This window comes from Notechis scutatus, chromosome 2 (genome assembly GCF_049901735.1).
Source record: "Notechis scutatus isolate UNSWTSFEM ecotype Mainland chromosome 2, rNotScu1.2, whole genome shotgun sequence".
In the NCBI taxonomy this organism is placed as follows: domain Eukaryota; kingdom Metazoa; phylum Chordata; class Lepidosauria; order Squamata; family Elapidae; genus Notechis; species Notechis scutatus.
In genome coordinates, this window is record NC_142010.1 from 124,278,813 (window position 1) to 124,292,071 (window position 13,259).

The 13,259-nt window shown below is 44.5% G+C and overlaps 1 protein-coding gene across 5 annotated transcripts in view; it reads right to left on the reverse strand.

Annotated features, from left to right (window-relative positions):
* The window catches only part of AXIN2 (axin 2), a 54,935-nt gene that overhangs the window by 12,641 nt on the left and 29,035 nt on the right, over window positions 1-13,259 (reverse strand). For all 5 annotated transcript variants that reach the window (XM_026678789.2, XM_026678790.2, XM_087956088.1 and 2 more), the window contains 6 exons: window positions 10,510-10,612; window positions 5,859-5,999; window positions 4,773-5,281; window positions 4,348-4,539; window positions 3,788-4,018; window positions 2,855-2,950 (listed from right to left, as the gene is read on the reverse strand). In XM_026678789.2, the coding sequence (XP_026534574.2) occupies window positions 2,855-2,950; window positions 3,788-4,018; window positions 4,348-4,539; window positions 4,773-5,281; window positions 5,859-5,999; window positions 10,510-10,612 (1,272 nt within the window). The remainder of the gene's footprint in view (window positions 1-2,854; window positions 2,951-3,787; window positions 4,019-4,347; window positions 4,540-4,772; window positions 5,282-5,858; window positions 6,000-10,509; window positions 10,613-13,259) is intronic.

Sequence of the window (13,259 nt, forward strand, 5' to 3'; positions counted from 1 at the left end):
TATCAGCTTACTACGACTGGCCAACTAGTTATTGTACATATTTGAAGTCTAAATATTTTGGAAAGGGATTTGCTTAACAGGGCAATGATGTCTGCAACCCTTGAAGATTCAACAAAGCAATCCTACATTGTTTTCATGTCCAGATGAAGGGGACATGAGTCTGCAGCTGTAGGATTATCCCAACCCTCAATTATTGGATGAATTTGGGCAGATTGCTCAGACCCTCTGGCAACTTTCCTGAGAAAGAACTTTCAGCTACATCAGGAGACACATGAGGTGAACCCTTTGTGAACTGAACTCTGGAGCAGTTCAAGTGTTGTACAATAATACAATAACACCAGCACTGCTTCAGCCATGGCCCCATTTTAAAAAACGGATTTGTTCTGTTCAACTGGTTGAATACTCCAGTTGGTTTCCCCATCCTTGGATCACTAATTTCATGTTGCTACAGTTAAGTAGAGAAAGTGGAGGACAAATTGCACTCCTGAGTCTGCCAACAATCCTTAGACTAAAAGACCTTTTCAAGTGACACTGAAGGTACCAGGATGATGGGGATGTTAAATAAGAGATGTCAAAAAGAGAAAGGAACAGGGGTTCTGAAGAAGGAGCCAACAAACATCCAATAAAAGAATCCTGAAACATAATAGAATTGGTAGGACCATTCACTGATTGCTGAATATCAACCTCAGGACCAAGTGGTCCTTGATAGAAAAAAAGATTGTGGTTGGTTCTTTAAAAGACCAATGACAAATCCTGAGGCTGAATGAATTCATACATCACACCAAGCCAAGGCTTGTTTTCTGTAGTTTTTGGATTAATTTATACATATCTGGGTTCCCACTCCAGGCTAGGCTGTGAAAGAGGGATTTATAATCCACAATGACTGGAATTGAACTAACTAAATACCAAGTAAATAATAACTTTGTACAATATCTGAAACCAACTGGCACAATAGTTCTCAGTCACTGAAACTTTTACATGTGGATTCAGAGAACAAATATTGCTAAAAGAAGTGTTCCATTGAGACTTCAGAGTAAAAAAAAAATCACATCATATTAGGATTTTCTTAAGCTATGGCTTGAATAAGCTCAAACAAACCAGAATAAGTCTTGCAGAGATACAAAATAATCATGGCTTATTGGACCATGACCAATCTCTGATTTGTCTGCCTCTGAAGATATCTCAGGCTTGGATGCTACAGTTGTCCCAAAGTCCAGCAGCCTATCTGCTAACCATCAATATGGTCATGATAACCTCAATCCTGCAGGTGCCACACTGGTTGCTGATCTGCTTTCTATTCCAAGGGACCTACAGGGATATCCCTCCTCCTGTGCATTCCTGTAGCAAGGACTTGACTTGCCAAGGGTCCCTATCCCACGTGAGGTAGGGGCTCAGCAATGGGCTTTCTCAGTGGCGATTCCCATGGCCTAAAAAACACCTCAGTTCCCTGAACATACCCCAACCTTATACCCTTTGGAAAACTTCATACAATTCAGCTGTTCTCCAGAGCTTTTGGGTACTCGTGGTGTGCAGGCTGCCTAATTAAAATTGTGATTGAGTCATCTTCAGATTCTTTAAAGTACTTCATTCTCATTATCGCTGACCATTAGTGCCTGGAAGTAAGTAGAGGTGCCCATAGGTTCCTCAGATTTACTCCATTGATTTGCTTATCTCCTGTTCTCCACAGGTTTTGTGTGTGTGTGTGTGTACACAAAGACAGCAGTAAAGGGAAGAAATGAAAGGACCAACATTGTCTAAAGTTCCAGGATGGAACAGGAAAGCAGTTCTTTGTTTAATGGATGGCCCATACGGACATTTCACCGCTACTTAATTTTTTTTGATGACACTGTAGAATCTATATCTGAGCTTCCACAATAATTTACAATGTCTATTTCACAGGACAGGGGAAGCCTAAGGTCCATAACCCAAACTTTGAAAGTACTCTAATTTGCACATATGTATGTGCCATCAACCCATTCTCAACTCCTAGTGACAGCATAGATACTTTTTCTCCATACCCTGGCCTTTCAGATCGTCCAATTCACCTACAATGCCAAGGAATTGGCATATATACATTCTATATATGCATCCCTTTACACTGAACTAAATTTAGAAAGCCTCAACTTGTGGTGGAACAGCACATCAAAAGCTGCCACTGTTTTTGTATCTCGGACCTGGAGGGGAGAGAAACGAAGACATGCCACGTCTGTTTTGATACTTTGACACCACTGTCAAAGGGAAGAGAAAGCCAAGTTCTGGTTCCACCTTGGGAACCTTGAGAAGACAGAACTTGTTGCAGAAATAAGAGTCTTCAGTGGCATGCAGACAAGGCAGTCTCTGAGACAAGCCAGACTTGGCACGTCTAAAGGTCACCAAAGGCTACTCTGCCATAATTTTTCTCTTCCTAATTTGTTCCAAGTCTTTGTAGAGTGGTTTCAGGAAGCAAGAAAAAAAAAAAGCACCAGCATAGACAGCTGGCTTAAGGTCAGCCAATTAAAAATGAAAAGGGATAGTCATGTGGCTAAGCTTGGACTTCAAACATTACTCATTGCTTAAGATGCAGCATCTAAGAAAGAAAACTTTAATTATTTAGACTCTAGCAGATTCCTTGTCATAGAAGAACTATCCTATAATTAGACTAATCCACCAATCTTTGTCCATTTAACTGGAATGCAAACAAAAAGAAGGGGAGAATTAAGAGAACCGAGGTTTGAAAATGTTTAGTGTTTGCTATAGGCCTTTAAAAATAAAGAATCCAAACTCCCTTGTAAATTCTCCACTTCCAAAGCAATACATTTGGGTTTGGGGGGAAAAAAAGGAACCAGCAGATTTCTACTGTTTATATTGCACTCACTCTTCTGATGCCATGTTTGTGGTACAGAAAGGGCCGTTCCCGCCAGGTACCGAAGCCAAGTGGTTTCGATCTCTAAGCTGATTCGAAGTTGAACATCTGAAGGATTGGGAAAAGGGAGAGGAAGGGGAAGAGATACAGGAATACCATTAATACCTTCTCCAAATCCCACTTAGGCACTCAAGACTGATGTGCTGAAACGAGCAAGGAAATATTGCACATACTAAAGCCTAAAGTATCTCAGCACCATCCAAAGACAGGCTAAAGCTTGTCCCACCACTTAACTGGTTTCTGTTTCAGAAGCGTCCATTGAGGAAACAGAACAAACCACGTTAAATTGGAAGATTCGAATTGCTTTGACTAGAGAGATTACAATTTATAGGGTGCATCCTGAATGATAAGACTGAGACTGTTCCAAAACCTAAGAATAATTTGATCGTGACATGGCAACATATCAACTTCATAAATAAATAAGCCCATGCTTGAACCAACCAAAAACTAACTCATAAAATGAAGCCAGTTTCAGCTTAATTAGCCTACTTGTCTACTTAAACCAAGTCACAGATTTGGAGAATTGTATGTTACTCAGAGTCAGTTTGAACGGAGTGGCTTAAAAAGCCCTTTAACCAATACACAAACGACCATAAACAAATTTAAATCTCTCCTAAGGAAAAAGGGGCTTTATGAATCTGACCTCCTATTTGCCATTGTTCTAGCTGATCACCATTACACACTACATTTTGCAACACAATAATTTGAAAAGATTCTGTTTGCAGATGCTTTTGTTAGGCAATCTGTTTTTTTTCTGGCCTATTCCAGAATATTCAGCCTAGCCTGTCTTCAGCAGGGACTGGATTGCTTTTAGAAGACATCAACCCAGCAGCCCCGGGTGGAGGAAGAGCTTCTGCTTTGACACCCCAATCTGTGAGACGTTACCGTTGTTTCTGTGGCTTGGACACCTCGGCTAGCCTGCGGCAAGCTTCCTCCAGTTGGGCCAGTGTGTTGGGTGGAGTCAGTGGAGGCATGGCGGGATCCTGGACAAAGGGGTGGGCAGGCTGCACAGCCCGTGGATGGCTGCTGTTGCCCCATTGGTGGTGGCGGGCCGGACGCTCCCCAGATGCACCTCTGGTGGAGTCAGAATTGTAGGCCTTCTTCGTGCTTTGCATGCTGGAAAAAGACAAGGGACCAAAGGGGCAAGGTTATAAAAGCTGAAATACGGGCCTTTCATAGCAGCTTCTGTTCTGTGCACTCTCGATGAGAAGAAAGAGAAAAAAGAGAGAGAGAGGAAAAAAAAGTCTGTCATAACATGAAAAGGGTTTTCTTTTTGCCAAAAACATGACATTTTTGTGGTTTTTCTGGTTCCGTGGAACAGCTTTCATATTAAACCAGAGGAGCAAAAGAGCTTCATTTGTTTTTTAGGGATTGTAAAAATAGACAGCTGTGTAATAGATAAATATTTACCAGGAGCAAGAGTGTTGCAGACAGCTGATATTTACCTATGGGGCTTGTGCTTAGATTGTCTTTCACTCTCCAACATCCACTGCCAGACGTTCTGGGAGCGATCGGCTTCCCCACTGGGTAGCGGTATGCCTGGTGGGGCAGGGAGACCACCTCCTTCTCCACCTGGCAGGACGAGGCCATCCTGGAGCTTACAGTTCCTTTTGGGAAGGGTCCCAGTTCTGCTGAGGCTTCCACCAGAGAGAGAGATAAGAGCAACACTTAGTCTCTGGTGGCTAGTCACTACACAGCAAGAGTTCTGCTAAAACCTCATGCCCCTATTGGACAGGCTTCTCCTCCCTGGTCCTATCTCCCCTCTCTCCTCATCGCACCAACTCCTAGACAAACAGGCACAATTCGGCAAGTATGGACCAATCCCAGCCACCCCCAGCCATTAGAACTTTTCCCCCAAGAGGAAACTCACCCAAATGGCTCCAGCTGAGCAACAGGAAGGTCCGCCCCCTTCGCGTGTCCTCTACATTTTGGATAGCAGTAATAATCGCTGCCCCCACTACACAAGCATTGGACCCGCTGGGCTGCCTCAGCTTCTATCTGCTCTTTCGTTTTGGGGATGGTGTGGTGGTGGATGTAGTGATGGTGAACATGCTTGGTGGTCTGCTTGGTGACAAATCCTTTGCTGAGAAGAGCGCAAGCCGCGGGCACGGCGGTCTTGCCCGGGGCGGCTAGGAGGAACTTGCCCCCCGGGAGTCGGTCGGGGGAACGAGCGCGAGGACTATGCCGTCCCATGCCGGGAGACTGACACCCGGGAGTCTTAAGCACGCGGGACAGGTGGTCATCCAGAATGGCCTGAGGATCATCTTCGTAGCTTCCGGTGGGAAGGAGCGTGAGGGGGTGCTGCGGATGTTGCACGGCTACAAGCTCTCGGTTGCCCTGAGCAGCGACAGGCGTGTCAGAGATCTCCTTCTCGTCATCCTTCAGGACAAAACGTGAAGGTCAATGACTCAATCAGCAGAGCTCAACGTAAAGCTCTTCAGGCATTATGCCTTCCTGCCCCTTGACAGACATCTGGGGTCAGTGCCTAGTTATATAGATGCTGACAGAATTTGAGGAATCTGTGCACATACCCACAAGAGACCTCAGCTGGCAGTTGCTCTGGTTTCATTAGCTTGTGTGACTGCAGTGCCTCTCCACACCTGGCCCTCCTTCTTCACGGAAGGATGACCTGAGCCAAGATTGAATCATTCTCTCTCTCTCTCTCTCTCTCTCTCTCCCCCCTCCCCTCCCTCCCTCTCTATCTCTCATTCTCATTCTTTCTCTCTCTTTCTCTCTCTCTCTCTCTCTCTCTCCCTCCCCTCCCTCCTCTCTCTCTCTCCTCTCCTCTCTCTCTCCCTCCCTCTCCCTCTCCCTCTCCCTCCCTCTCTCCCCTCTCTCTCTCCCCTCTTCATATGCCTCCTCTTCTTCCCGCCCATCCTCTCACCCACCCTCCCCTTCAGCAAAGGGGGAGCCACCAAGCAGGAACCCATGCAAAGGGAGGGGGTCAGGTCCCTACCTCTGTGATTTGCTGCAGCCTCTCTTCCAAGCAATCCATGGTCTCTTGTTCTCGCTTGAGCTTTTCCAACCGAGAGATGAGCTCGGCCGCAAAGGTGGCGGGTTCCACGGGGGTCATTTCCTTGGGGAGCCGGTGGGTTCTCTACACAGAGCAGGGACAGAGACAATAAGCCAAGTTTAACAAGCAGCGCGAGAGAAAGCAGCTCAGTTTGAGGAGCCGGCTGGCTGGCTCCGTTCAGCTTGTTGTGTCTCCATGTTTGGATGAAAAGACGACCGCAACTAGGCATGGTCTGCTTTGGATTTTTATGAGCAAGTGCTGTGGCCTCATGGAGTGACATCTTCCCCAATAGCGTTTGCCTTCGGCAGGAGCAGTTGGTCGCACTCCGAGGAACCCTGCTTGTTCTCTCTGTAGTACAACCAGCCCATCAGTAGCTACTCTGAAGTAGAAAATCTTCAAAGACTGTTGTCAAACATCAAATGGAAAACTCAGAGGCGGGAGGGGGAGAGAGACACACACACACAGAGAGAGAGACTTTAACTCAAGGAATAAAAGTAAAGTATAAACAGAAAGGAGTTGGAAATTAAAATAAAAATAAGACGGAGGGGGGGGGCAGAAAAAGGGGAAGGGAGCGGAGGAGGGAGGGAAAGAAAAGGAGTCAAATGGTGGCAGATCAGAGAAGGGCTGGTAATTTATTTCCTGGCTACACACTGGGCACCTTTGAGGTAGTGTTGTCTCAACAGTGTCCTGGATCTTTCTCCCTCTCTCTCCCTCTGTTCTTCTTCCCCCCTCCCTGCCCTCCATCTCTTTGTACAGAAAATGAAGGAAGCTGCTACGGGCAAACGGCTACACTGCTGCGCCTGGCTGCCTCCAGCAGATCTATCAAGGGAAAACGCAGCACCTCCAAATCAAGGCTGGAATATGAAAAGGCAAGCAAAAATCACTGCCGAAAGAAGCCAGGAAGGGAGCGGGAAAAGGCTCCCTCCCGCCCCTTCCCTATTCTCCTCTCATCTCCCCACAAGCAGTCCCGTTTCTTGCCTTCTTCGCCCTCCAGTTCTGGATACACAAACATACACACAATACTTTTTTTTTTTTTTTTGGTTTGGGGCGGGTTGTTTTTTTTTTTTTTGAGGTTTTTTTTTTTAAAGAGGGGGAGCTGAACTGCCAAGGCTTTCACAGACTGCCCATGAGGTGAGGTAGGGCCTCTCTCTCTCTGGTAACCACTTAGCTTCAGAAATGATGCGAGGGGAGAAAAAGGCAACTCTGCAGGAAATTGTCACTCTTACACAAGCTGGCTCTATTCAGCTTCCTGATCAAAGCACTGCCTTACAGAGAAAGTCGATTTGCACGCCCCAGGACAAAATAATCTAATTTACAAGCAGAAGCTGTAGAGAACTTTTTTTTTTTAAAGGGTAGAAGTCAAAGAAAATACTATAAACAAACATACCAATAAATAAATACACAGGGACATGCAAACCCTAGACACCAATAAAGGAAATTATTTGTAGTTCAGGGTTGAAATGGAGGTCCTTGGAGCTCTCTGAGCTTGGTTGTTTTCTTGCAGACGTTTTGTTACCCAACTAGATAACGGCATCAGTGCTAGTACCATAAATCAGCATTGATGACGTTACCTAATGAAACATCTGCAAGTAAACAACCAAGCTCAGAGAGCACCAAGGACCCCAGACCAGGGTGTCAAACTGGCGGCCTGCAGGCCAGATGCATCACACGCAGGCCACGCCCATCCCAGCTCCACAAAGGGGGTGGCGGAAACATAGCAAAACGTCACGTGACGGCAACGTGATGCTGTGAGTTTGGATACCTGTGTCCTAGACAATCCCCATCCATCTCAGAGACATATTTCACCTGGGATTTCTCATCCCTTAAGAGAACAAGAAGTTGAATCTGCTTACATTAATCACAAAATCAGTTTCGAACATAGAACTTCATCAGAGTTGGAAGGGACCTTGGAGGTCTTCTAGTCCAACCTGCTGCTCTAGCAAGAACCCCTATACAATTTCAGACAAATGACCATCCAGTTTCTTCTTAAAATCCTCCAGCTTGTACTTGCTTATTCACTTCCAATTGACACCCTCAAATTTGTGTCCTCCAAAAACGTGGGCTCCCCTATTCCACACCTCTGTTTCACTACGTTGACTGGGGATGATGGGAGCTGTACTCAATTTGCCCTACTAGGCTGGAGATGATTGATGATGGAGCTCTAGTCCAACATATTAAGAAGACCCTATGCTAAAGAAAGCTGCACCACGAGAATTACACAGCATATCACCCTGAAACCCTCTGTACTTTAGACGAGAAAAGAACTCAAATTTCCAAACAAACCCTATTCAATTAACTGCTTGCATGGAAGCCAACAAGCAAGAAGACCTAGGATGGGGGCGGAATGGGAGGTGAGGGGAGACTTTTGGGTGCAAATATCCTTTTTCCTTTGAAGGACCTGGGAAATCTATTTCCTGCCTTAGCAGTTGCTAAAAGGGGGGAGAAATCCTGGCTCTGCTTAAACAAATACCAGAACGCCCAGTGACTTCAATGAGAACATAATTCCTCCTGGTGGTTTCTCACTCTTTGACATCCCGAAGCAGAACAGCAAATGAAAAGCACTTAAAAAAAAAAAAAAGCCGTAAAATAAAATAAAGCAGCTGTGGAAGTTCACAGTGAGATTCAAGAGGATTTCCCCCGCCCGCCCCTTTCTCTTTACCACCCTCAAGCCGATTCATCACATGATCAATAGAGGGAGGAAGCAGGCATTTTAGAGCTGTCCTGCAGCAGCAAAGGAGCAGGATAAAACAATAAGCCCAGTTCTACCAATCATCTAGCCACGAATGACACACACACACACACACACACACACACACACACATACACAAGGCATGTCAGACCCAGAGCCTAGGGGAAAGGAATCGTCCAGGCCAGCCTTTGGCTAGGAAATCTTGGAACTTCTCGTCCAAGACATCTGGTGGATTCAACCAACAATCATCCCAGCCCAACATTTCCCCACTAATAGCTGCTAGCCAGATGCTTCCAGAAACTCCCAAGCTGGGTCAGGAGTCCAAGTCATGTTTTCATTGATCTCATCTTAGGGCAGATTCTAAACCTCCCCTATAGTTGTTCTCCATAGCTCTAAAAAAAAAAGAGAGAAGGGGGGGAAAGCGGAAAGGAAAATTTTCAGGTCCAAATAACAGGAAGAATTCTCAAACCAATTGGGAATCTCTTTGGAAAGTATACAATATAACTCTCTCCCTCTCTCTCTTTTTAAAAAGAATTGTTATGTTGTATTCTATGGAAGTCCACTTACACAGGTGGTCCTCAGCTTACAACCATTCGTTTAGTGGCCGTTCGAAGTCACAACGGCACCGAAAACAGCGACTTATGACTGTTTTTTCCCCCACAGCTGTTGTAGGCATCACATGATCAAGTTCAGGCGCTTGACAACTGGCATGTGTTTATAATGGTTGGAGTGTCCCAGGGTCATGTGATCACCTTTTGCGGCCCTCTGACAAGCAAATGGGGGAGCCAGACTCAATGAAAAACCGTGTTACCAACATAGCAACTGCAGTGATTCACTTAACAACGGTGGCAAGAAAGGTCGAAAAATAGGGCAAAACTTGCTTGGCAGTGGAAATTTTAGGCTCAACTGTAGTCAATAAGGACTACCTGTATATCTGTTCTTTTTCTCTGGGCGCTACCCTATTTTCGTTTATCCGACCCTCTCAAACAGCAGAGATGCGGTCCTCAGAAAGGGGCGCAGGATGGGATTGTCAATCACACACACACACACACACACACACACACACACCAGGGCTTGGTGCCTAAAAGGCTGGCCTAGCCCAAAGCAGATTCCTAGATCCGGTCTACTTTGATAGCACCTGGGCCAACATCCTCCAGAGCAAAATGAACCTCTCTGTGGTGGATAAAACAAATCCAATATATCTAAGCAACATTAGTAAAACAGGTGGGAAGGGTACTATTTTATCATTTTAGCAAATTATCTTTCCAGTTATCTTTACAACAGGGAATCACAATCTCTGTCATTCTTTATTTTGCAATATTCATAGCCTTCCACCATTCTGGAGGACTCCGGGTCAAAGACAAGTACATGAATCCCAATACAAACTGATAAAAAAAAATTACAGGTAGTCCTTGTTTCACGACCACAATTGGGGCCAGAATTTCCATTGCAAAACACTGTGGCTGTTAAGTGAGTTGTGCCTGATTTCATGACCTTTGTTGCCACGGTCACTTAGCGAACCACTGCAGTTATTAAGTGAATCACATGGCTGTTAAGTGAATCCCCCGTTGATTTTGCTTGTTGGAAGCTGGCTGGGTAGGTTCGCAAATAGGAATCACATGACCCTGGGATATTACAACCATGGTAAACACGTGGCAATTTCCAAGCGCCCATGTTTTGATCACACGACCGTGATAGTTGTAAAGGTGAGGATCTCACGTCGCTTTTTCGAATGGCCGGTGTCATTTTCGAATGACCGCTAAACAAATGATTGTAAATCGAGGACTACCTGAATTCAAAACTATCGATCCACATCCTAGTTGGCCTTTGAATTCATTCATCTATGGACCAAACAAATGGATGCTTTTTTTAATAAAATGCTTCGTCAACTCCAAAAGGACTTACCGGAAAGTGAGGTAGAGAAACTTGCCCGTTGGCCTTGACGCTGCGGTGCATTTCCCTCTGGAGATGCTTCTTGCTCCCGATTCTGTAAGGAGGGATCCCATCACTAGACATGAGAAAAGAAAGAATTATAATATTAGGTTTGGAGCTTGTAAAGTCTTCAACTGCATCGAGACCCAGTGCTTTGGAGTTTTGCTTTTAATGAGAGACTACCAGCCCTCCATTACATAGATGCTTAGAGAGGGGGAAAGATTTTTTTTTTCTTTTAGAGAAGGCCCCACACAGACCAGAGCTGGATTTATAAGTAGAGCCAGGCCTTCAGACCTCCAAGCCAACCTCTGGGGTTTTTTTCCCTCTCTCTCTCTCTCTCTCTCTTCCCTATTTAAATTCAGCTGAGCTATATATGTTTTTCTACGAGGAAAAAAAAACATTCTGCAGGTAAAAGAAGAACATCTCTGTTTGTTAGACCCTGGAACCTGGTTACTAAGGCTTTCTTCCCCTTATTATTATTTTCCCCCCGACTTTAAATGCGAGTGGTTTCTTAAAGTCACAAATTCAAGGTGAAAATCCGTGTTTTTGCTTGCATCCCGTCATAATGATAAATGGCACGTTAAAAAAAGAAAAAGCAGCAGCAGGGATTGATTGATGGCACTTCTGTCCCTTCCTACATGCAATCTTACAGGTCTTTCCAGTGGTGCAGTCTGAAATGCCAAGTACTTTAACATAAATTGTCCCTGTAGGAAAAAGCCAGTGTAATCTATAGCCTTTTAGAAAGGCATCCGGGGCTCTAAAAATAGGAATCTTCAAATGAAGACATGGAATGTTTTTAGAATAGTCAAGTTACTCTCCGCTCACCTCTTCACTTTCATTATTTTCAGAGAGAAGGAAAAACAGTTCCCTTAACGTATGAAGTAGCTTTCACGCTTAGTGCTTGAATGCATGCACACTGATGGACTGAGAGGCGGATATGAGCATGCGAGCACACACATGCACACACAAATATAAACCTTATGTACACATCAACTATTTATTTGTAAGATATAAATAAACTTTTTCTACTGTAGAATAGGGCTGTCAAACTTTCAGCGCGCAGGCTAGAGGTGTCACATGGTTGCCCCGCCCCCACCTGGTTTAGCAAAGGTGGGGGGAGTCCCAATACGTTATGTGACGCCACTGTGATGATGTGAGTTTGACACCCCTGGTCTAGATCCTAGGGCAGGGGTCCCCAAACTTGGCAGCTTTAAGACTTGTGGACTTCAACTCCCACAATTCTCTAATAGATCTGGATGACTCCATCTTTGCAATTATTTAAAAGAGTTATGCTGGCTGAGGAATTCTAGGAGTTGAAGGCCACAAGTCTTAAAGTTGCCAAGTTTGGAGACCTCTGTCCTAGGGCAATAGATGCAGTTCTCCATCCTCCATTTTTCCTCTTTAATAATCACCCTATGAGGTTGTGATTGAGTTGAGAGACAATAACCAGTTCAAGATCACCAACCAGCTTCCATGGTTGACCGTGGACTTGAATTTGGGTTTCTCTAATCCTAGTCCAACACATGGGTGAGCCTCAACTCACAGCCACAATAGAGCCCCAACATTTCCACTGCTAAGGAAGTGACTTAAGTGACTTTCCTGTCAGAAGGTTGCAATAGCTGATCACATGACCCCAGGAGACTGCAACTGTCATAAATACATGCCAGTTGCCAAGCATCCAAATTTTGATCATGTGACCACACAGTGATGTTTCAATGGCCATAAGTGATCATAAGTCACTTTTTCAATGCTGTTGTAACTTTGAATGGTCATTTAGTTGTAAATTGAGGGCTACCTGTTTTAACTATTCCATCACCTTGACTCTATATTATATACATACTGTATGTCAACATAATGAACAAATGGTAGGATAAATCAATATTTTATGCAACTTTAAAAATCCTTGAAAGGAGGAGGAAGTGATTACATATACAGGTGTTTGTGTGTGTGTGTTTGAAGGCTCCATTCAGATTTTTAAGCCCCCAGTCATGGAGATCAAAAATTATGCTGTCATTCGGGGTACTATTTTGAAGACTCCACTGTTGATTATTTCAATATGAAGAATGGAAAAAGCTAAAATCCTTATTATGAAACCTCCTACCCTTTTATTCCTTAACTCAAATAATATAAACAGATGGTTTTAAGGTAAGATGTAAATCCAGTTGCATTTGTTTCAGTATAAATAAGCATCTCTGCACTGCTATAACCACCCATTTTGAAAATGTTTGGAAACTAATTGGTTGCAAGGGCCTGTTGGTAAAACAAGTCAGATTGGAGGGGGGGGGGCTTATCTCTGGGAAAATATTTTTTGAGCCCAGATCTGCAGAATTTTGAGGTAGGTGAGTCCATATAGTCTCTGAGCCAAGTTGAGCCACTGACAACTTTTTTAGACCGTGTACCACCCCAGACCTTACATTGATTTGGGCAACTATTCAATGGCATCCTTATCCTTGCCTTGGGTTGAGTCTACATATCTCATCCTGCATGAGTTTCTAAGAGATGTAAATCTCAACAAGACTGGAGAGCAAAGAGGCTTGCGGTCCTGGATTAGAATATTTTAACCAGGTCAGAAATTGTCAGTCTTTTCCTTCATACAGACCATTTTGGTCATGTTCAAAAGCGCCTGAGGCCCACCACATAAAGAAGGGATCAGAACTTGGCAAATGTGAGTCTCTTCTCAATTGGCTCCCTAGGAGCCCAACTTTAAAATGATTACTAAAAGT